General features: G+C 38.3%; 1 protein-coding gene across 1 annotated transcript in view; it reads right to left on the minus strand.

The window, feature by feature from the left end:
- Positions 1 to 5,694: 5,694 nt before the first annotated feature.
- TAFA4 (TAFA chemokine like family member 4) overlaps positions 5,695 to 24,410 on the minus strand; it is a 70,924-nt gene continuing 52,208 nt past the window's right edge. Inside the window, exons 4-5 of the mRNA XM_061362069.1 lie at positions 13,464 to 13,619; positions 5,695 to 5,846 (exon numbers count right to left, since the gene is read on the minus strand). Coding sequence (XP_061218053.1) covers positions 5,695 to 5,846; positions 13,464 to 13,619 — 308 coding nt within the window. The remainder of the gene's footprint in view (positions 5,847 to 13,463; positions 13,620 to 24,410) is intronic.

Genomic DNA, 24,410 nt, shown 5'->3' on the forward strand with positions numbered 1-24,410 from the left:
GGGCCAGCAGCATTTCATCTGCATGACACCCATTTGCACCGCTGCATTTTAGTCTGATTCGATGCATCTTAAGTCACAAAATGATGTAATGAGGAACAGACTGGCTACAGTCTGGCTCCACCTCTTACTGTTCTATTTCTGAAGACTAATGACAAAAAACTATAACAAGCAAATAAGAAAAACAGTATGAAATGCATCTACAATAATATGAAACAATTATGTGTCAGAAAACGTAACCACTTGGGAATTCAGTCTGTTAAGGAACTGGACGTTTAATTATTATAATCATTCTAAATAAGAACTAATTGAAACTGAGGATTCACTTTTATCTAGAATGTTGCTTATGAATTTTAAGTTTGTTACCTATTATAATATGACCACAGCTATGAAAATCCAAACAAATTACTCTCTTTCCAGAAAGCCTTCCTTATGCAGTACTAGCATGTTCTCTTTTTTTGTTGCGAGGCATCTGAATGAATATTTCTAGCTAATAGCTAAATTCTTTTTGATATCTAGATTCAAAGAGGCAAGGACTATGTATACTTTTCTATTCCCCTAGAGAATGGGTTTATTTTAGGACAAGAAGGAACTATATCTACTTTCAAATTTTGTCTCTTCCTTGTGCTTTCCTGCAATCACATATGAAAGTAAAAGCTAAACTACCTAGAATCATCTAAGGAAATAAATCTAATTACACAAATACAACCAAAGTATGCCTTACAGTAATTGCTACTGATTTATAAGTTCCATCTTTTCACCTTCATACAACCTTGATAGCTACTAAATCACAGTTGAAAATACACCAAAACATAATTTACTAGCACTGTCCTCAGCTGACTTAGCATTGGGATCAGCTTTGTATTTTTACTTTTTATTGTATGTGAGAAGTACCTCAGATAATCCATAGAATCATTTGGGTTGGAAAAAACCTTTACGATCATCTGCATCAGTTCTAACATAATCATTTTTTTATATGACCCCCTAGGTTACATTCACGATCTAAACTCATTTAAAACAAGTTTACATATCTTGATGTCTTTAAGAAAGTCTTATCCTTGAGGCAGCACAAAAGTTCAGGCGTGAGCTTCCACAAATTTCTGTCAGGTGTCAAATCCTTGGGAATCCAAGGTGCATTTCTTGTAGAAACAAATCTTGTTTTTCCCTTGTGAAATCAAAATGTACCATTCTGTGCAGCAAAATCCAGTTCGGGAACTTTAGCCACAGTTGAAAGGAGAAATCATCTTCCTTTTTGCTGACTAATTTTGCAGATTCAAAGAATTAAGTCAACAGCATCATGACAAAAAAGGGTCTCTGTGTAACAGCCAAGCAACAGTTGCACATGCCATTGTTCTGGTAGTGACCCACAGGTTTATTCTTTGCTACCGTGTTACCTATAAAAGAAGGGGAAAAAGTTACCTATGCAGAATGGATCAAACAAAGGATGATAACAAATTTTGTTGCTGCAAAGGAACTGTACATGCAAATGCATCATGAATTAATTTGCCCCGGCCCTATGTATATACCTTGCAGAGAAACTGAAGGTACATGTAGATGTTTTTCAGTAGTATAAAGGAGATTAGCAGAAAAAGAAATAGCTGTTCACTATTAAATTTGCCAACAAATTTGCCATGGCAATCTCCACTTTATTTTATTTCTCATAATTTTCAGCACCAGTGTGTATGACCTACATCCCAAAAGACCATTTATGCAGACTGTTACCCATTCACGGTGGTCCATCTTGCAGCAGGGACCTAGGGATCAGACAGAACAGGGTATGTGGGGGAAGAACTGTTCTTGCAGCAGAAGCTAGTCCCAGATAGACTTCTCCCATGGGACCCTGCAGTGTCTTCCCCATATGCACGCTCAGTCAGGTGCTTCAGGGATGTATGTGCAAGCCCTAATATATACACACTGCATGAACCCAGTGGGTTTGGCTACATGGTGAGGAGTGGTCATGTCAGATTTCCCATCCTAGACATGGCTGATAATGGGCAGCCTGCAAGGAGGAAAGCGCTGTCAGCTCTGCTCTGTAGTGTCTAGATGTGTTACAAAATTAAACAGACACTCAGCGTAGAGGTTTTTATCACCTTCTCTGAGGTAACTGATGTAAGATAGGAGCTCTTCAGCTTTTTACATTTTAACTGAGCCACTCAGCTACTAACTATTCATCTAAATACTGAGTAGAATCGTGAGTCTCCTGTGCTTCAGATACTTCACGTTACTCTAATATTTTCACAAAATGAAAAGAAAAAGGACTTCAAATTGATTAAATGGCATTTCCTCTTTCAGAGCATAATTAACCTGTGGAAGTCACTGTCCCAGCCAGCACTGATCACAGGGTCTTAGAAAGCTTAAAAACTTGATTAGAAATTTAAATAGCAATGAGATTATCTTTGGTATGTAACAGAAAAAAAGATAACATGGAATGGATCTCAACTCATGTTTTAAACATAAGCCAACTATTAAACTGGAAGGATTTCATGTATGTGTACATATTCTATAATTGTCCACAAGGGTTTTACTGTGTTTTTCTGATTAAAGTATCCCAGCACTGAGATACTCAGGCTGCTGTACAGTTTGGACTACATTTCCAACAGTTCATACAGTTCTATGTTTAAAGTTTTAATAATGCACTTAGTATGTATTTTGTTGATTGAGCTGAGTTTGGAATAATCTTTGGTTCATTTTTAAATGGAAATTTTCTTTCCGTTCTATTTTCCTTCCAGTTCAGTATTGCCTGTACCACAAGCTTCTGTTCAGAATCTGAAGTTACTATTACTCATTATATTTGTGCAACAACTATATCTTAGTAGACAGAGAAAACCACCCACAAGACAGAGAAAATACCTACAGAAGAAACATGCGTGCCAGGACAGATTCTGTAGCTGTCTGCTAGACAGCTATGTAGCAAGCAGACATCTACATGTAAGATTGTCACCCAAGGCTTTCTTAAGGTACAGGAGAGAGAAATAATTACTCATGGGAACACTCCTGTGGGTGGGCAATCATGCTGATACATCACCCTTTTCTCCTCATGTGACTTTAGAGCATCCTAAGTAACGTAGCTTGAACGGAAAATGCCTTCAGCTAGGCACAATAAATCCCACTTATAAGACCTTGGACAAATCATGCCCTTTCTCACTTGGACCAATAAAGAAGACAAACTTTATTACTTCAGATTGATTCTCAAGAGGTTCTTTACTAGAAGCTAATTATAGGAGTAAACTCAGTGATAGTATGACAAGTCCTCAGTCTTTAGAAATGTCACTGCTATTGAAGATACGGCTGTTAAATCTCAGTCTCCTAAAAGTAACTTTTCATGGTTTGCTTACTATCAACTTACATAAATGTATGGACAAAGCTTTTAGGGGCCAAAACTACCATATTTTAAAGCATGAAAGTAATTATTTCCCTGAAGTGTCTGCACATAAAACACATACAGCAAACAATGGAAGAATTGCTAGTAAAGAATAATTAAGAAGGGAGGGACTGAGACACCTTTTAAGGGATCTCCCCTTTAACGAAGTCTGCCTGTTCCCTTTCCTAACATGGTCAATCACTAATTAAAGGTTATGACCCTCTTGTGTCATTTCAGTGTAACATTCAACCACTAACTTTGTTATTCATATCTATATTTATACTACTACATTACTTCAAGACACCCATGAGAATCAGGATCTTCCTTATGCTGTTACTAACCACATTCACAAGAAAAACAGTCTTACCTCTAACACATTCTAATGAAAAATCTAAAACACAGGGCATTAAAAGAAAAACAAAACCATGCAAGGAAAATGAACAGTTTTCATGACAGTAATACTGTACAATGATGCACATCTAAGCACAAGTGCCAGTTGTTTCCTTATCTTTTCAATTAAATGCCCCTAAAAAAATCTCCTATAGTAATGAAAATTGATGTAAAATACATTAATCCCCACCCCAGCAAAGGAGAGGAAGAATTTAATGAAATATTTGCACTCGTATTGCTACACTTTGCCCTCTGTTAGACCCACACACACTCACTGGAGTTGACGAATTTGCACAGGGCTAATTTCAGGCAGGATGATTTGTCCCACTCTAGCTTTGTAAGACATCCCTAAACTCATCAGAATGCGTTACTATATCCTGTAGTTTGCTGGTTGCAATATTTGTCATGGATAATAAAATTAATGATCCATGCCAAGTTTGCCCTCCTATTAGTAAACTTCCACTGACTCAAGATGCCTCTTTTCAGTGTTTAAGAGTCATGAACACAAGGCTGTATGACTTGTCTGGGCAGTTGACCTCAATGAACTAAAAGGCAGCTCTTCTCAAGCTTTCAGCCACCAATGCCAACATCAAATTCATTCTTCTACCCTTCATCCCTCTAGTATCTATTGAAGGCATCAAGGATATTTAACCCTCGCTTACTCTTTTCCAATAAGGCCCAGCTCTCTTCTGGTATGTCCAGAGATGAAGTTGTCTTATTCAACATCTAGAATTCCCGCTTCACAAGTCTTACCTTTCAGTGTGATGCTACAACACTACATCCTACCTCTATATGAATAGTTCAAAGTCATTGCCCATGAGAATAATGTAAAGGGTGAGGGTAATCTAGATCTTGCAACATGCCATTACCTACACTGATTCTAGAGTGTTCAGGTCAACTTTCAGGTGGAGTATCCATCACAGGAGAACAGCAGAACCTAGGCACACTATAGGTTACATCTTTGGCATTTGATAGATAACACTGATTTACAACAACTCCTCTGATCTTAGAAACAGAAATATGGTTTCAGAGCGGTTGGTTTGGTCAGCTTTTTCCAGCAAGCCTGCCACTGTGCAATGTCTATAGAAGGGCTTTAGACTACCCATATAAACCACAGCTGCCCAAACCATCCAATTTTCTGTATCTTCCAAAAATTAGTATAGTTTTCATTCCTTAGAACAGCTTTTATTAAACAACATTTGGTGTCAGTATTCACTTATTAACTCAGACTGCAACCTAATCAACAACACTCACTTCTAACAAGAAGAGGCTGTAAAGGGAAAAGCTAATGTCTTTCCTTGTTATTGCCTGATAGAGACTTCTGTTTTATGATATATTTCAATATGCAGTTTGCTATGACTTGCTGAACTCCAATGCACTGAAGTCATTCTAGATTTTAAGCAGACAGAGGACATGATATTTTCTCTTTGCTCTTCATTAATTAAAAAATAGGCTGGCATAAAGGGCTTTTTTAAGAAACAGGCCATCTACAGGGTGACCTGTAACTAGAAATGATCTAAACCAGACTGATTTCCAGTGGTGCTAAGTCCAATAATTCCCACTGACATTTCAGTGCAACTCAGTAACTCCCAAAACAGGCTGCTGCTTTCAAAAGGTAAAAGGGCTTTCCAGTAGCACAGGATTCTCACTTCAGATGATGCTGATAAAGACTTTGGATCTGTATACACTGCCTGCAAATTAAAGAATTAATCCCAGAACACAATTATCCCTCTAGCCCTAGTCACAATGTAATAGCTTCTTTGCTCACTAAAGACTGAATCAGGGCTTTCTTCGTTTGTCTCCAGCATCCAATAACTTCACTAGGCTGACACTGAAGGGGAAGCTCTGATGCAATATTTCCCTCTCTGAGAACAATTGAGGAGGCTAGTGCTGGTGCTCACACCCACAGTTGCAATGCAATAAGTGCTCTCAGCAGACTGCTACCTTTAAATATAGGTGATCTCTGTACTTGCCTTTGTGGTTTTGATTTTATTTCCACTGCTGCAAGACCAACCTGAATAGTCTGGTAGTACTTTACAGTCCTCTCCATCCAAACAGGGGTTCATATGACACCACCACTTCTGTAGGACAATGGAAGCTAGAAAAAGAAATAGGAAAGAGAAACAGAAGACAATCTGGTTTTAATTACTGTTGTTTTCAGTAAAGAGGTTATCTATGCAGTGTTCAAATGTTTGATTTCAAAAGGTAGAACCACCAGTTACTGTTTTAATAGTTAATCACACTGATTGCAGTTGAGCTAAAAATGGGGTACACACAAGCACACAGAAGTGTAAATTGTATACGCAAATGGTGAAGACAGGCAAGCACCACCAGAGACTGACTCCAGCATTTGAACTGATCTCTGGAAGTGCCTTTACCATCTCAACTGACTACAAAGATGACCTGCCTCCTTCATTTAAATGCTTCAGTCAAGTACCTGCTATAAGACAGAGTGAAACTAAAGCTTCTTGTTTAACCTGGATATGCTTATGCAAGACTGGATGAAGAAATGCCAGTTTCTCCCTTCACTGGGTGAGAAAATAGAATTGCACAGAGATGTAAGCATGTGAAGTCTGTCAGCAAATAGTGCAGATAAGAATGTGGAAACCACTGGAAACCATTAGATTATTAACTAAAAAATCTACTTGCAATTACACTGCCAGTTTTGCAGTTTCATTTGGAACACTACCATAATACACCTTAACTGTGCAAATTTATTAATTTTCAAATTCTTAAGCCACTTTCCATTAATAACACCATGGTTGTTATTTCTACAAATGTAGTCATGACTTCATAATACTGCTGTTAACAACAGATATACTTTCCCATGAACAGCTGCAAACATCTGCATGAATTTCTGCTTTGCATTTCCCATGAAATTCCTCAAATCACAGAAAATTACCATGAAATATATCAGTTCACAATCTCTCATAATCTAAATTGGATTTCAAAATAAAATATGGCTTAAAATCTTGATTTAGTTCGTGTGCATTGTGCTACTATGCGCACAAAATATTGAATTGCATACTTTAAAAGCTACCACATCCAAAGGAGATGAACAAAAATAATTTAGTCTACTGCTTATAAAGCACTTATTTTCCTTTTAATTTCAAGGTAGATTCATACTCCTGCAACCTTTCAATTAGGGTGACAAGCAGGCAAGCTGACATCAAGATATTGCTGAAATGTTCATTCAATTACTTTTGTTTTACACTTTCACTCAGCCTATGTGAAAAGCACTATGAAAAATATACTTCTGGAATACCAGTTTGGCTTGTCTAAACTATTCTTTCAATCTCATAAACGTATAAGGTAAATTTATAACTCCTTTCACCAGCCATTTGGTTCTTAGATCCTTGATGCTGATTGACTGTTGACAAAACGAGTGAAACTTGACTGTGCTTCCTAGGAGGTGAGGGATCATTTCCACTCCATATCTATGGGCTAGTCACCCATTTTACTTCTGCTACTTTCTATATGTTTTTCAATTTCTATAGCACATTTATTTCAGGTAAACAAGAGCAAGCCTAGAAGGCCAGATTCAAGAAGACCAAGGGCGTGTGCAGAGGTCCCTAAGCAAGCAGGAGATCCTGGTAGCAAGCTACCTGTATCTTCAGAGCTCTGCTTCAAAGCCAGCAAATGCTCCTGGGAGGCCCAGCTACTGCATTACACAGCTCTGCACAGTGCTGTTGTGAGTGTGAATGTGGTGACATGCTGAGGCTTCACCTGAACTCTGACATGTGAGCATGCTTTCATGTATTTAGTGCTACCTTAAAAATAAAAGTTCAGCTTCAGACCTTGAAAACCACCTCTTGCTCCCCTGCCTCCCACAGGCACCTAGAATCCGCTAATTCTTACATCCGTTTCATGTCCAGTTTCTTTGTGGTTGTAATGTCCAATCTGCTGGTCTGTATGTCCTAATGGGCTGTAGTTATTTGTGTTGAACATACTCCTGAGATTAGTCCATTAAAATTATCCATCACAGCCATTAGGCTCGTCTTCAGAGCTAGAGTTCTTTGACTATCATTGCCCCTGTGCGACTCCCTGGAGGATGTCAGTTTCCTTCTTCTTTCAGACAGAGGCACTCTCGGAGAGGTTTAAACCAATGACTTTTCTAAGAAATGAGAGCAGCTATGTCACTCTCATACACAACCACCCACACGAAGGGAGACTGCTTTAGTTTGATATTAGCCAGCTGATTCCCTGGAAAGCAGTCAGAAGCCCTTTGAGAAATAAATCTTCTGCTGACACCACTCCCTAGATAGTATGACACCATGGAAAGAGTAGGTTCATAGAGAGTAAGGTGTCAATACATCGTCTCATCTTGCCTCACGCAATTCACTGGTTGTGCACCCAATTGTGTCTGGCTACACCCAATCTGGAAAAGGTGAAGAAAGAAACTTTCCCACTGTAATTTTTATTTGACAGTTAAACCATCTCAGCATGAAACACCGCCTCAGTCTTCTGCCTCTTTCCACCTTTTTTGTCATACTTTCTACTCTTACATTACAGCACCTGTTAATAATCATAATTTTCTCCCTGTGAAGGTATTATGTGCTGAAATCCAGTAACTTTTCAATATTCTGCCTGATAAGCTGAGCTGATTGAACTTCTTCAATTTCACACCACAATTCATTTGTCTTTATTAATGCAGTCATTTTGAACAGGTTCCACTTCCTGTGAGTAGGACTATGCCTCTAGACTGCTTTGTGCTTGTCATTAATTACTCCTTTGCCCCACCAGATGAAGCCCAAGCATAAGCTTTTTGTTAGGGGAGATTCTATATTTCCTTTCAGACAACTGTTGAAAACGTTGCAGCTTGTCAGGTGCAGAGCTAAGCATTGTGAAATCCCAGTAGGTATGGGCCATTCGACTACCATTGCCTACTGATGACACTAGGGAGAGAAGTATTTTTGAAGTATGTCACACTGAGCAGTGCACACAATGGCACATCATTCAAAATCAAATAGCTTACCAAAAAAAAAGAAAAAAGATTTAAATCCTCAAATGTATTTAGTAAACAAACCTTTTATTAAGTAAATTTTACATTATCTTCCAAGGGAACTTGGAAAACCTGGGCTTAAATATTTTAAACCCAAATCTATCTCTATCGAGTCTCAGAAACTCCGCAGAAAATGAAATCAGTTGGGTCTGGCAAATCTCTTTTCAGAAAGTTACATAAAGTTTTGTGCTCTTTACTCCAGGAATTCCTTGCTCATTGGATACCACATCAGCTTCTCAGTTACCCACACAGGATTGAGATCAGCCTTAGATGTGCCTAAGTATCTAGACAATGCTGCCTGTCCTCTCAAAACTGACACAGTAATAGTGCTCTTCTAGAATACCCCCAAGTATTCTGAAATACATTTTGAATTACAACAACTGACCAGAGACCTACAAGTCAGCTTGTCAGGACCTTAAGGTCAGAATGGGGAAAATGTTTAATACTAGTAGATGTTGCTTAGCACCCTCTTCAGTTAACAATAAGTTAGAAAATACCTCTCCAATCTGTTACTTACCAAAAGAGCTGTGATATTGATATGCCTTAACAATGTCAGTATTTCATGCATCATGGGCCAATAAATTCTTTTTTAAGGATTTCTTTGTGCTCTGCTTGAAAAAGTAAATTCATACTATCTTTAGTCTGGACAAATACAGATGTCTTTCCTACTCCACTGGGTTAAGCTCTCTTCCATAAAAAAATTCAGTACACTATGTATTCTACTGTCTACTTCCCTTTATACTTTGAATACTAACATGGCATTAGCATGGTTCCCAAGTATTCTGAGAACCATTCAAAAACAGTGGGAGATAAATCTTCTCGACTATTTCTTCTCTTATCTATTTCTTAGGTATTGGATTTTTGTGTTCTTGTTTCTATATGTTCTCTTCCTTTCAGTCTGTAACACAGGTGGGCTTTCAGCCAAAATTGTCTTTTTCATTCATTGCAGCTCCTTGGCCCTACAGAAAATTATCAAACAATTCTTTAGTTCTATTCACATTTTCTTCCAATCTGTATGATTCCTCCTCATAAATTCTAGGACTAATAGAATTGCCTGGATGGAAGATGATTTGGCTAGTGATGATTTACTTAGAGGCATTTAATGCACTTAGCTAAGATAGCTACTCCACAGACACAAGTTATTAATGTTTTATCTCCTTGGCAGTAGCTGTTAGACAAGCTGGAGGTACTTACTCAAGGATATTTATTTCCATAAAGAAAATAGGTATAAACAAAACCTCATGACTACTTTTAATGTAATTTATTCATAGACAGAAAAGTGGCTTGACCTTTGCTAAACAAAATTTTCTATAGCTGCAATCAAGTAACTATTGCTACAACTTAAAGCAGGGTATAGAGGCTGTGTGATATGTCCTCTCTGCATATTTAAATGCTTTTTTGTGTGTGCTTTGCTTTTTTCTGAGTGTAGTGGCTCAATTTATCTACAGCAACATTTCCCAAAGTATCAGATGGGACTGTGCTTGGAAACTCAAACAACCCCCAGGAAAATGAGGTGTGCATGCGTACAGAAGAACTAGCTGTGCTTTTTTTGTTTGCCAATGCTTGTCAATAGCTTTCACAACTAAGTTAAAATACACAAATGACAGAATTGCTTGTTGGATGCATCCAAAATGCAACTATCTAAGTAAGTGTGTTAACATGGGCAAAAGATAAAAAAAAATATTCTGAATATCCAAAGAGTTCCTGCCCTGTTCTCTCATCTAGGCTACAAGTGATTATACTGTGCTTGTAAAAATGCTAGGAAGACCTCAGTCTATAACAAACATTGATTTTCACCTCCATATCCTTTTTAAATGAAGTACTTTGACTTCTACTGCCAATATTTAAAGTTTCTGAGATGAAAGGCACTCTTGAAATGCAAAGCACTCTATAAATGTCATTTAGGTGCCACAACACAGTGCTACTTGCACAACATGGGAAAGGACTGATTTGGAGCAATCAAGACAGTCAAGACTTCCACTTCATGTATTTGCAAGATTTAACTAGCTTTTATTTTCCTTTCTGTACCACTTCAGCACCTTTTCCTTGGAACTCACTTGGATGTCTATAATTTCTTCTGTAACACCAGCACTTGATTTCCTCCATAGCACATATCTTGAGGAAAAAAATGTCACTTCTATGTATAGGTGTATGCCCAAAAGTAATTATGCAAAAATCCATTCTGACATTGCTCAAATAAGAAGCCTTCCTGAAATTTAGGTAGCTGTGAATATTGGTGTATACATTCACTACCACTTTGAGCCAGGCTTAGCCTTATGTACAGTGCTGCTCCAGTAAACTGCTGCTTTAAATCTGACCTTGTGTAAAATTCTTTAGCATCTGTCAACCTATTTCAGAATGTAAATATCTGGCTGGCCTATGGCTGACACTAAAAAATGTAATGATGGGCTTCATAAGCCTTTTTCATGGCCTATATGTACAAAAGTCCACAATGCTCAATACTTATCAACTAGCAGCTCTGCCTGATGAATTAGGCTCTACCCCACCTAAATTAACAAGCAAGCTGTCACTGAAAGCCAGTGGGATTTAGGTCAGGAGACCCATATGCTTCAAGACTGAGAAAACTGAGAGGAAATACTCAACTAAATTAAAAAAAAAAAAAAAATCTTCTGGGTCCCTTCCAACTTGAGACATTCGATGATTCTGTGTAGGAACTGTAAGTACCAACCGCCACATGCATGCCATGCCTAATGAACAGCACAGAAAAAACTGCTGCCCTACTATAGTGATAGCTACTACTGGATGAGGTCTGAAGGTCAAAGAAAATGCTTTAAAAGAATGCTACAAGTCAACTGCTCTATATAATCTTTTCTTTTGCCTGGAAAAGTAACTCTGTGTTTTGGGCATGTTGTTCCCTTTAATCTCAGGGCAAAGTATAGGCAAAATAAACAGCCCTGTGTTCAGGAAAAAAGTGCTGGAAAAGAAAACAAAATGTCTATATAAGACTGAAATATGCAAATTCGAGGCATCAACTGTTTCTGGTTTCTACAGTATAGAAGCCTACTGAAGGATATGTACAAAGCAGGAGAAAACATCTAATCCTGAGGCTAAGGAAAGATAGTTATCATTTCTGTGCTATAGCAACTGACTGTAGTCCCAGATACTTGCAAAAATAAGCAAAGTGTGCTAAAGAGTTACCCTAAGGGTTGAGGTGGAATCAAAGGCTTCTACTTTAAAAACCAAAATCTTACATTCATAATATTTTGTTGCACTTAAATTCAACTATACTTGAAGAAGAAAACAGCTACTAAATTCTTTAAGCAACTATTTGTATTGACTGAATTAAGCTTCAAGATACTGTACATTTATATCTGTCATAGAATGAGTGTCACCTTTGCAACCCTTAAGGAAATTTAAAACAATGAGTGACTTTTATTATCTGTTGTGTATGCAAAAGTATTTCTGCTGTTTGACTTGTCACCTAAAAATACAGAAGGTACTTCTGATCTGCCAAGAAAACTACTTAACAAATTGCACAACTAAAGCTGATTGTGTTCCTGAATTACAAGGCATGAAAAGACTAAGGATGTAAGTAATCATTTTAAAAATACTCTCTTAAATGAGAGGTTCTTAAAACAGGTAATAGACTTAAAAAAATAAAAAAATAAATCAGACATCACATGTATTTTGAGTTTTATGTTTAAAACTAAATATCTTTGAGGGTTTTTCTTTTATATTTAACTTGAAGTAGTTGCAATTTTTTGTGTGAAAAAGAATGAAAACCAAAGAGTTTTGCTTATGAATTCATGAAATAGGGGATCCAGTAACTTCTTTTCTAAGTTAACAAGATAGGAGCCTCTCCAGTGAATAGATTCTGCTGGTGGAAAAGGAAGAAGGGTAACCCACAGTTTCTGAAATGCTGGTAAGCCAGAGAGGAAATTTAGGGTGAAGTGCAGAATGAATCTGGAGGAGGCAAGTTTTATATAGCCTCAGAATGCCTGGTCAACATCATGATCAAGGTAAGATTTTGGTTTTAGTGTATATAATAAATTTAATTTCAAATGAGTTATACTGTTAAAAGCATAAGGATGCCAATATTGAACCCTTTGAGGAGTCAAGATGGAGTCCATCACTCAGGAATGTGATGGACTAAGGCAACTGTACCACATTTTTGCTTCATCAGGCATGTGCTCTAGTTCAGACACTGTGTCCTGTATAGCAGCTTATACTGGAATATTTGGGGTTACAACACATGAAACCAAATAGACATGGGGCATCACTGTTGTACTGATGCCCAGCATAAGAGACCATCAGGCACATAAAACAATGAAACATTCATCCAGAGAACAGCTCTCAAACTCAGATGTCTCAGCACTATCTGCATGCTCAGTCTTAGGGCTGCATTTATTATCCAGTGAATTTTAAGCCAAGTTACTAAGTCTAAAGACATCTGGAAGAGTTAATATTATAAGCTTGAAATTCTTGGCTTATGCTGTTCTCAGACTAGTTTTAAAGAGTTCTTGCATGAAAAAGCTGAGTTTTATTGGCACAGACATGAAATAGACGAGTACATATATTAAGAGGATTAATTACATCCAGATTTATGCACAGACTCATTATCATCAATGCACAGAGATGTCTCCAAAATTAACAAAAGGAAGGATTATGCTTTTGAGGCAGTGGGAAGTCAAATAATCAAGGAGAATAAACTCTCAATCTTAATGAACTATGAGCGAGCAGGAGACTGCTTACCTTCCACACACGAGGGCTGAGCCCTTGTTGTACCTGCCACCTGCCCCGGGAAGCAGGAACACTTGACTGTTTGTGATCGTTCTTCAATACGGTTCTTATTGCAGCAACGATGCACTGCCACAACTTCACATGTCCCTTGCTTGACTTGGTGCTGGCCTATTAATTGCAGAGATAAGTGATGGAGAGCAAACCAAAACATCAGTGCACAAAGAAAAAGCCAGCTCATACAAGACACTGAATCTCTCAAACTTCCCAGGAAGACAAAGGGGCAAAGCATCTTGCAGACTCTGAGTTATCCCACAAGTTTAGTCTATTCTTATTAATAAAGATTAGTTCATCATAACAAGTCAATTTTTCAATCTATCTTCCCTGGCATTTACAAAGCCATAGGGAGAAAAGGAGATTGGAGTAGTCAATTAGATGGATTAGACAAGGAGATGTGCAGAGACGGAGCACACCCTTCCTGCCTTTGGCTTCCTGTCTTGCATCAGGTTTTATATTTAATTCCTTCCCTTCATAAATGAACACAATGGATTGTGTAATATTTAGTGCAAGGCAGACTTGTCTTAAATAGTAGGGAAATTTTCTAACATACATGTAAGCGCCACTACCTATGCCTATCACGGCGTGTGGGCTAAGAACAAAATAAACTGAAAAGGTGTCATAGATAGTCAAGTTCTCTTAACAGACAAAAAACCAAAGCAACCCAACAAACTATAAGGATTTCTCAAGTTCCATCCCAGACCATTTTGAAGAAACCTGAGATACTCTCACTCAAACTACTGCTTTCCTCTCAAGTGAATTTCTTCACAACTCACTGTTCCCTGTTTCTGAGTCTATTTTATCCTTCCTCTCCTTTCCTTGCTCTTACCTTCATATATTACCTCCACTGCTCCTTGCACCTGACCATTTTTCTCCACTGCCAAACTTACTCTCTGCCCTAAAATGCTTTCTCAGAAACCCCATTTCACAAAACCCCCTTTCTCTTTGCATAAGACATTTCCATGTCCTCACTTTCCTGAATAGCCTTCAAGTGCTTCATCTTTCATTTGTCTCGTCTTGTTTAGAGTAAAGCCTTGGATGGCCCTTATCAGCGTTTGTAAAGCACCTTGTAAATTAACAGCACTACAGAACAGGGGGAGTTTTTTAATAAGTGAGCTAGACAGAGAGACAACACAGAGAATAATAAAAATACTCACCATCAAAGCAGCACAGGCTCCTTATATGACAAGAGACTGCAGTACAGATATTGGTGTAGGTGGGGGTAATATCAAAGGCACAGAAGATGGGAAAATAGAAGGTAAAAGGGAGAGCATTCCTCAGAAACAGACAATCCTCAAGTGGCAAGCCTGGGGGATTGCCCTGTTTCATACTCACTTCATGCTTCCCTTGTTGTGTTTTTTTTGGAGGGGGTGGAGGTGGGGGTGTAGGCTTTACAGCATCAGTTACTAATACCAGACACAGGATTTTAAGATATAGAACACCTTGGTCTGGTGCAATATGGCCAGGCTCACATCCGTATTGATGAAATGTTATTGAGTGGCTAAGATCACTGTACTTTGGGGACCAAAATTTCACTGAGTTGAGTAAGTGAGAAATCTTTAACCTTCAAAAGAGTTAGCAGTGCAATTTAGGCTTCTAAGTGTGTGTGTGTGGGATGTTCAAAAATAAGAGTATTCAAATATATAATACATAACTTTCTAAAAGGTTTCCTTGGCAATGTTCCTTTGCTTTCTTGTGTTTTGGTTTGACAAGTATTTTAGCTAAAGTACTGTCCAACTTTTGTTGCCAAATTTTTACCCATAACAACCTCAATGGACCAGAAACTATGTATATGCAATCCAGGAAAGGAAATTCAGTTTTCTATTTGTGCACTCAACACATACAATGCAGTAAAAGAAAAATATATATATAAAGATGTTTTGGGGCTGTTTTTTCTTTTTTCCTGAGGAAAAACTCCACTGCACTTTTAAGCAGAATATGCTACAGCAGAAAAATGCATAAGGTATTTTACAGAATGTTAAAAATGTTGAAGACAGCAAAGAAGTATCTTACATAGTAATAAGTCATTGGCAGTCTCCGAATTTTCATGCAAGTACCCAATACTCATATCATAATAAACATGAAAAAAAAAAAAATGCAAGCAGCTACCAGCTTGTAGGACAGAAACTTCTCTGTAAGTTAATATGGAAAATAAATACACAAACTGAGAAAGTAAATTGTCCATGCCACTGCATTTCAAAATATTGGTCTATAAAACACGTTGCATGACAATGCTTGGGGATGATAAGCAGATGGCCAGGGGTTGACAGAAAAGATTTTGTAAAAAAGAGGTTTTTAATTCAAAAATAATGTATTTACTTATTAGATCTACAGCCCTAGCCAAAACTCTTTGGATAAATCAAGAGAAATTTGCATGGATTTCCTATAGTGCTTAAGGTGATGGGCCTGCATCCACCAGAGTCAACAACAATGTTTCTGTTGACTTCAGGAGAGCAGGGTCACCACCTTCATTGTCCCTTGAGAAGGAGATTTTATAAGGGAGGGAATTAAAAAGTAAAACTTTGGGACTGCTCAGGCCACATACTTGAGTTTGCCATGTGCCTCATCTGAAAAACCAAGCGGACAGGTCCTCTTTTTAATTAAAGTCATCATTCACAAGACATCAGTTGCCAAGATAAGGGTAGAAGCCATTTTTTCAGAAGGTGCATCACGAGGATGGAGGACTAGATCCAGCTCCAGCAATCAACATGTAGCCGAAAGAATGTCTATTTTCAAACCCTAATCCCGCTTCCTTTAGGAACAGTCCTGTTAGGTCAATGCCAAAGTAAATCAAACAGGCTGTCCCTGAGCATACAGCCTAAAAAAACTGGGACTCTCTTTCAGTTATCATGTTTGTATTCTAAAGCAATGACAGTGTTTCCTTGAAGTGCCAGGAGTCAACTGGTACACAGATGTTTTCAGAAGGCAAACCTAGTTACCTCATGAATGCATCTTTTGTTTTAGTAGCTGTTTTACTGTTCATGTTTCAAAGCTACACAGGCAAGTAAGAGAAAGTGTCCCCTTATTATCTGCAGGCAGGAGTATGATGCTAAGGTTTGCAAGTACTGCTGCCATGCAGAGGAAGACAGAGCTCTCCTCCCCTCTCCCTAGCTCATATAGAGTATACCAGTGAAAGGTACTAAAAAAGCCAAAGACATCTGCATGCATCGTTTGCATTAATTGAATTGCCCTTGTAATAGTCTTTCCCCTCCTACATGTTCACATCTATATTTCCTCCTGCTTGTTCACGCACATCTGAACACCTTTTATTCTTCTTAATATTCAGACACATCTGCGAGCAGGTGCTAAACAAATGCCAAGTGTTAACGTGCTGGCTTTCCATCTCATTTTTGCCAGTGTTCAGCAATCTAGAGAACAAGCACTCAGTCTGCAGAGTGGCTTTCAGATTTAATAAAACTCTCAGACTATCTTAAAAACTAACCATCAACTCAGTCTGTTCTCTGCCTAGATCTACTGAGACTTGCTGTATCTACATTTAGGTGCCCAAAGGCAGCAAAAAGAAAAAATATAAGAATACTCTTCTGCACATTTTAATCTCAATCTTGCACTATATAAACCTTCATCTTAGTTCTAAAGTACATTTAAGGTATAGCTGAGACAATAATGATAGGAAAACTCAAGAACAGCCTTAACATACTTTATAATCAATGGTTTCTCAGGAAGCAAGGCATTAGAGGAGCAGGGAATGAAGAATTTTTAAAGTGTAAAGATCACAGTAAGTGAATTCTACGCTGGACACTCTGAAATAGCTTTCCTGACGAGAACTACAGTGAGAAACAGAAAGTCAGGCTGTGAAAAGCAAAGCCCCTTTGGGCTCACTTATAAAAAGCCCAAATTTACAGCTCTTCACCTGTAAACCTATTCAGATGTTCAACTTAAGGGTTGTCAATATTTGCAGTTTAAATTCAGTTACATCTTCACATTTAAATAAGAAAACTCTCCAAGGAGAAATACATTTTATCAGCAACAGTACCAGAGAAAGGTTTTCGTCATAGAACACCTTCTGCATACCGAAGAGGGAATGCCTGCCAGCCAGGCACTGTGGAGGACAGAGTATGAATGTCGAAGACTATGAGGCTCTGGGTTACCTCTGATCAGGAGTCTGGCACATGTGTTACTCTCCATATCCCAATTCTTTTACAGTTTAGCTTCCCTAGAAATACCACTGCCATTCAAGTTCACTAAGGACCCTTTCCCTAACTCCCCCTGCAGGGCACAGTCATAACAGGATAGGGCTTCCTAATGGAAGCAGCTTCCAGGACACACCGATAAATATAAAATAAATAAACATATTAATATAAGTATTAAATATTAATATAAAAATATAAATTTTGCTGCCTTCCATGATGAGATACGTACAGATAACAACATGTGCCCAAGTTCAGAATGCCTCTTAATGCCTCAGTGACTGGCTGCACCAAGGCTCTCTGACCATTTCTTAGTGGGCTTTCCAGCCCAGAAGACGGTTCTATGCAGAGTTGCTCAACAATCTTTACGGTTTTCAGAGAGGCAGTCATCATCTCTGAAGAACAAGAATGTACAAACTAGGAAGTTACTAGGCTTGCACATTACAAGCCAGTACAAGTGTTGTGAACAGAGTTGACTTAATAATCACAACTGAGCTGCTTATTCTCAGTTTAATACATTTTTTTTCAACTAACATATTTGACAAGACCTTATTTTCACTTTCTTCATAGAAGTCAGGGGGCAGATATGCAATTTATGCTTCTAAAACTCTTTGAAATCCTCAAATGAAAAGAGGGAAATACAATTATTGTTAATAAAATATCAAACTTCATAGCGATGTACTTCAAAACTACAAGGAAAATATCAAAGAAAGAGGAAGGCTTTCAGAAGGTTGCTAGCCAATTCTATCCACATCCATTTCATCTCTGTGACTAATTCTAATCACTCCCAAGGAGTACTCTTTCAATGCAATATACATGCAGGCAGCATGCCTGCATCAGAAATGCTGAATAACCTCCTCTCTTTCTAGTTCCTTAGTTAAGAAGCATACAGAAAAGACACATTTAAAGGGAATTTTTATCTCTGCCCTCTTTGAAGAAGAAAACAACTAGTGTTTTGGAGAGCATCACATCTAGATACTAGGACAATATGACCCTAGCTCAGCACATTCTTTAGTAAGTCTCAAAACCAGCAAGCTTGGTCTGCACAAAATCAACTGCATCATTTATTTATAGAGTAAGAGTATGGCTGTCAATAGGAAGATGAATGACTATGGAATCTAATGTTGCAAACAATAGTAAGAGAAACAAGCGAGTTTAGAGGTCATCACTGATACTGTTTGGAAGAGGAAAGACCTCTAAAAAGCTTGGTGCCAGTTCATCATCTATTCTACCTTCATTTCATGCTGGCTTTTGCTTACAGATATATGAACACAGAGAATCGCACACCAAGAGGCAAATACTCTTAGAAAAATATATATTAAAGGAAATAACATTTGCTGGTTTTCATGTGCTTTTATCCGTCATATTTATGAGAACCTCCCCAGCTCATGGAGTGGCTTCTGGAGGGAAAAGGGGAGAATGTGTGTTTCTAAAAATGACAGCTCTTCTCAAGAGAAGAAGCTAAAAGTCACTTGGAAGGTAACACACCATCTTCTAGGCTGAGCGTTTCAGCAGAGCTTTTCTCTACCATGCCATCAGCCACTGGATGTTTTCTGTAATAATTTCATACCCATGTCACGAGGTCCTGACTTGGATGCTTCCCATCCTGAAGGATATACAATACTTCTCTATATGCTTCCTCATAAATTGTCTCTGCGTACACAATTCAGCCCAGTTTCACTTTTAAAGTTTTACCTTTTCACTTGTTGGCAGTAAGAACTGTTCAGAGATAGTCCAGAACTGCCACAAGAGGCTAGATCAACTTCTCTGAAGATAAATAGACAAGAAATATCTTCCCATAATCATTTGCCCATGGTAACAGGCAAAGTAAGACGTAGCTCACACACCCTCAAAAAAAAAAAAAGGAAGAAAGCAATCGAGTTTGTATCCATTACTCTTGCATTCCTCAAATACATACAAGTATTGTGATTACTAGAGCTAACATCTGTAACAAAACCAAGCAAAAATACAACAATCTTCCAGGTGAAGGAATGGAGGTTGATGCTCACACAGTGTGCAGGCTCCAAACCCAAGAGTTTCTCACAGCTCATAAAGGTACACCCTTTGTTGCAGTCAACACATTTGTGCTTGTTGTGGAAGCCAGTAGTAAGTCATGTGCAAAATCGTAATAAGCATTTTAACAGGATAACCAGGGAACCAGCACTGAGCTACTTCAACCTATTCTGGGCAAGATATGACACCAGAGGAAAACAACTCTCAAAAGTAGCAATCAATTTGAGAGGAGCCCTAGGGGTACCATAGACCTAGATGTATGTCTGGAAAAAAAGGTGAGCGACCTCAAACCCTGCTAATGAGACCCAAAAATTTAATGATATCAAAAGCATAACCTTTCAGTGAGGGTGGAGGAACCTGCTGACACAGCTGGAGAGAATCATGTAACACAGTGAATTCTTTGGCGAGTGTCAGAGGTCACATCCATATGGAGATTAAAGTCCCCTGAAATAAGTAGCATAGGTGACCTTAGATCAGACACAAGCACTCCAACGAATGAAACATTAAATCTGAGCGGTCAATAAATCAAAACAGCCAAGACCAAAGCAGGGACAGCAAACAGGGGAGGGAGAAGGGAAAAGTTGCTGTAAATGAAAAGAAAGGTGGAGGAAGAGTGACCTGAAAGCAGAAATAAATTAAAACATGAGTCTCTCTACCTGCTGAAGTTAATCTATAAGGACTGCCTTTCTGCCAGGCAGTAATATTCGTCCTGGTTCAAGCACACATGACACTTGTACAAACGAAATCTAAGAACATAAACCTTCATAAAACACCTCAGAGCAAAGTGGTGCTAATCATTTCCTGTAGGAAACTTTCCACCATGTGGCTCTTTTAGGTGAGGCAGAGAAGAAAATACAAGGGACAGATTTGGTTTTCCGTTATAACTTGCAATAATAAGCAATCTTGTGCTCTGTAATATAGAAGTATTTCCCACATGTACCATTAACATTCACTCTTGCTATTACATGTGGATCATACTTTTTCTCTCATTTGTTCCTTCCTTGACAAATTTATCATGAAGGAAAAGGAAAAAGAATTAAACCAGTTTCCTAGAGTTTTCTGTTTGCCTGAAGAGAGCAGGCAAACACACACATCCATATAGGCCAGGCTTACAGTTATTCACCAGTTTCTACTTGCAGAGCTTAGTACTTCACATTTATGGCATGCCTTTAATATTATCATAAACTTTTAATAAAGAAAAAAAGAAAAACTCTAGAGTTTGTCTCATGTATGCAGATAAATAAATGCAAAATAAATTTCAAGGTTTAGGCCTTGTGCCAGTCTGAGCATTCCTCCATCACCTGAAATAACAAATTATCATTTGGGCCTTAGCTGTGTAAAACAAATATTTGTGATCTACTAAATGCCACAGGTATTTTTAACCCAGTTCAAGTTTATTCATCAGACAAGAATTATATTTGTTTAGAGAATATGGGACAGCAACTGTTGTCTAAATCATTAGGCTCTGCAGATTAAGTAAATGGCAAGTGCCAGAAAACAAAAGTAGATGTTTGGAAAAGAAGCATTTTCTTAATTTCAAGTGAAAATTGAATTCTCATGTCCATGTGCAATGGGGTAAAACTGAGGAGGGCAACCAGAAGAACTTCTACTCCATTCTGCTTTGGTACCCAAACCAGCTCAGCTTTACAAGATACAAAGAACTTCAGTTTTTATGGGGTTTATTTTTTAAATGCAAAAGTGTGTTTCCCTCTTTAAATGAAATTACTTAATGGGAATGTAAAGTAATAGGACTGTGCGTGAATTCAGCAGTTAGAGGTAGGCAGATGAGTTTGTTAGTTAACCCTCATCTGAGAATCTGCTCAAGAAAGACCCAGAAATAACTGTTGTCATTAAATGGTATGGTTTAAGAAAGTCTTTCTGGTTGTTCTGTTTGACAGTCTTCATTTAAAAGACTGAATTTGGCAGTGAATTTATTTTCCATTAATTGTTCTGTGTTTATTAAAATCATTCAGCGGTATTTTTTGCTACTGAAAGAATTGTCTTTTGCAAAAAAAACCCAGGACCAGTGGATAAGACTGCAAATTGGAATGATCCATTTCATTGCTGAAGTGTGATGAAATTTTCATGCAATGGGCAAATCAGGCAAATGGAATTTCGAGGAACATTACAAGCAATCAGATCAGTTAATGCACTGGGCACCAGGCCATCAGCTCCTCAGCTGGTCTTTAGTCCCTGGAAAAGCCCCTATGTCTTGATCACCACTGATTAATTATTTTCAGAGTTTGCCTCATTTTATATCAGGTTTTATATAGCTGTAATGGTTATCATGGGTTTATTCCTATGCAATGGACAAGGAAAGCATTGCAGCAGTCCAAGTATAAGATCCAGCTGCCAGTTAAGCAGTAACAGGTCATAAAACTAAATTGCACAAATGCATTTTTAATTCTGAGAGGCATGAGGACTTTTAAATGGTTTCAGTATGTGCAGACTGTATCCAACCTGGCTGAACAACTAATTGAACTTAGGCTATTTTAACTATTATATCCATAAATGCAAAGCATAAGTGAGGTTTCCGGAATACCAACACATATTTTTAGTCAGTATTATTGAATGAGCGGGTTTTTTAATTATATGGAAAAAATAAACCTGCAGATTGCCCACCATCAGAACCTGATAACAATTTCCCATAGGCCCACACTGTAACTCATGACCCTGACTTATACTGCTAAAAATGAAATTATATCAGAATTCAGAAGTTGTGAGGGTCTGAACATTCGCTGCTTCATACTGCTGACTGTTTTTCAAAGCTCCACCATTAATACTTCTTTTTCTATTCAAGGTTGTGCAGATCTCTTGAGCCCCCCAACTTTCCCTTTTTAATCTTCTTTGCCTAAGAAAAAAAGTACAAATCTTAAGTTTTCACGTTTCAGTTGCAGGCTGTAACACAAGAAAATCTCGGAGAGGTACAACTCAGTGAGCCAGATCTGGAGATCTGTACTCAGTAGCTAGATGCATGCACAAATGGATGCTGACACAACACTCATCCTATGCTGATCTTTCACCTTATTTCCACTGTATTATTTATACTATTAACCCTATAATCTTATGCAGCAACAGCCCTTTTTTGCAGTCAGTGCACTGCTTGTTCTACACAAATGTGGCTTTTTCCATTAGGCAACTAGCAACAATAAAGATACTTCACCCAGGCTTACAGTGTGAATTGCTATGCAAAGCTGTATGAATGAGTGAAAATAGTGTTAACAGACCCTTCTCAGAAATGGAAGAACTAGAGGTTAAGACATTCTTTTCCTGTTCACAGATCCCCCTCCAAGCATCCAAGAACCCAGCCCTCTTCCATGCTTATCAAAATGGATAGTCCTTGACAATGATTAAGTAGATTTTCTGTTTTAATTAAGCCATCCAGCTTGAAGTGAAAAATTAACATATAACTTTAAAATGGTACATAAGCTGCTGTATCCTGTAACTTGTACAACAAGAACAAACTCAAGAGTAACATCAGAAGCATCAATCCACACCATGCTTTAGCTTTGGCAAAAGAGACAACTCTGCGAGAAAGTCTCGACAGTTTAGTCCAGGAATATTCAAGCCTCAGGGTCATGATTCAAAGGACTAAGAAGCCTTTCTACTCTTGCAGATTGTTGTCTTTGGAAGGGGGTTTTCTACCACGAGACAGAAATCTGCTCCCTGATAAGAGTGTATTTATTTTGTGATGTCACAGATGCAATAACAGCACTTTCCTACACCTGCATGTAGCAAACAGTCACCGGCTTAGCCTCAGGACACTTGATAAAGTGTGTCTGGATTGAAGCTCAACAGAGGTAGAATTGAAGAGGAGTCTCACGTTCCCAAGGGCTTTTAGATGTCCAGTTCTTATGTTGGCAATGAAATCTATTTGAAATTATTGGAAATGAGGTGTTTAAACAGCAGGAATACACCTGGATCTTGGCCAAAAAAAAAAATAAATCCAAGAGATCAGCCAGCAAAGGGGGCATAATTCATTCACTGGAGAATGGAGGGATCACCCTTTTTAGTGGGAGCACTTGTCACAACTGGGCAAGTTGCAGAAACAGTGTGGTGAAATTGTCTTTCGGAAGTATCCAGGCTAGCTCGTCGAATTTGCCAAACTTTTACTCTTCCCGGAAAACAACAGGCTTCCTCACCTGGTGAATTGTCCCTCGGCCCTAATGAGGCTATCAGCAAACACAGAGATGAATTAAAACAGTCATTAAGGAGGCAAAGCATAAAAAGTGAGCCACAGGAAAGGTCAGAGCAACAAGGGTGAATGAAGAAGAGCACATGCCCTGTCACAGCTACTGCAGATGTGAAGGAAACAACCAGGGGAGAGAAGCAGATGTTCCTGTTAAAGTTGTGCAAATTTGATGGCTGCTGTCAAGGATAACAGAGCAGCCATAAGTGGCAGGAGGGCACACCATTAACTTATACAATGCTGGTTGGACTCCCCCAAGAGCCATTTACGTTAACAGCAGTGCTTCACCATCTCCCCTGTCTGAGCAAGTTTAAAGGTGACCTGGTACACTTGTCATTAGTTCCACTATCTTTCCACAGAGATGGCACTTCAATTAAAAAGGTTCAGTTTTTCCTTTTGCAGTGTACACTTTACAATGGGGAAACTTTTAAAGTGCTTCTTCAGGTAATATTCTCCAAAAACAATGTCAAAACAACAGTTGCTTTTTATTTTTCTCACCTTTAAAAACTGTGTTGACTAACTCAGTAGAAAACAGCTCCTGCTAGTGTGGCTTGT

This window comes from Neopsephotus bourkii, unplaced genomic scaffold (assembly GCF_033783945.1).
Source record: "Neopsephotus bourkii isolate Nb327-2 ecotype Australia unplaced genomic scaffold, CSIRO-AGI_Nbou_v1 NB_1080, whole genome shotgun sequence".
NCBI classification, from domain to species: Eukaryota; Metazoa; Chordata; class Aves; order Psittaciformes; family Psittacidae; genus Neopsephotus; species Neopsephotus bourkii.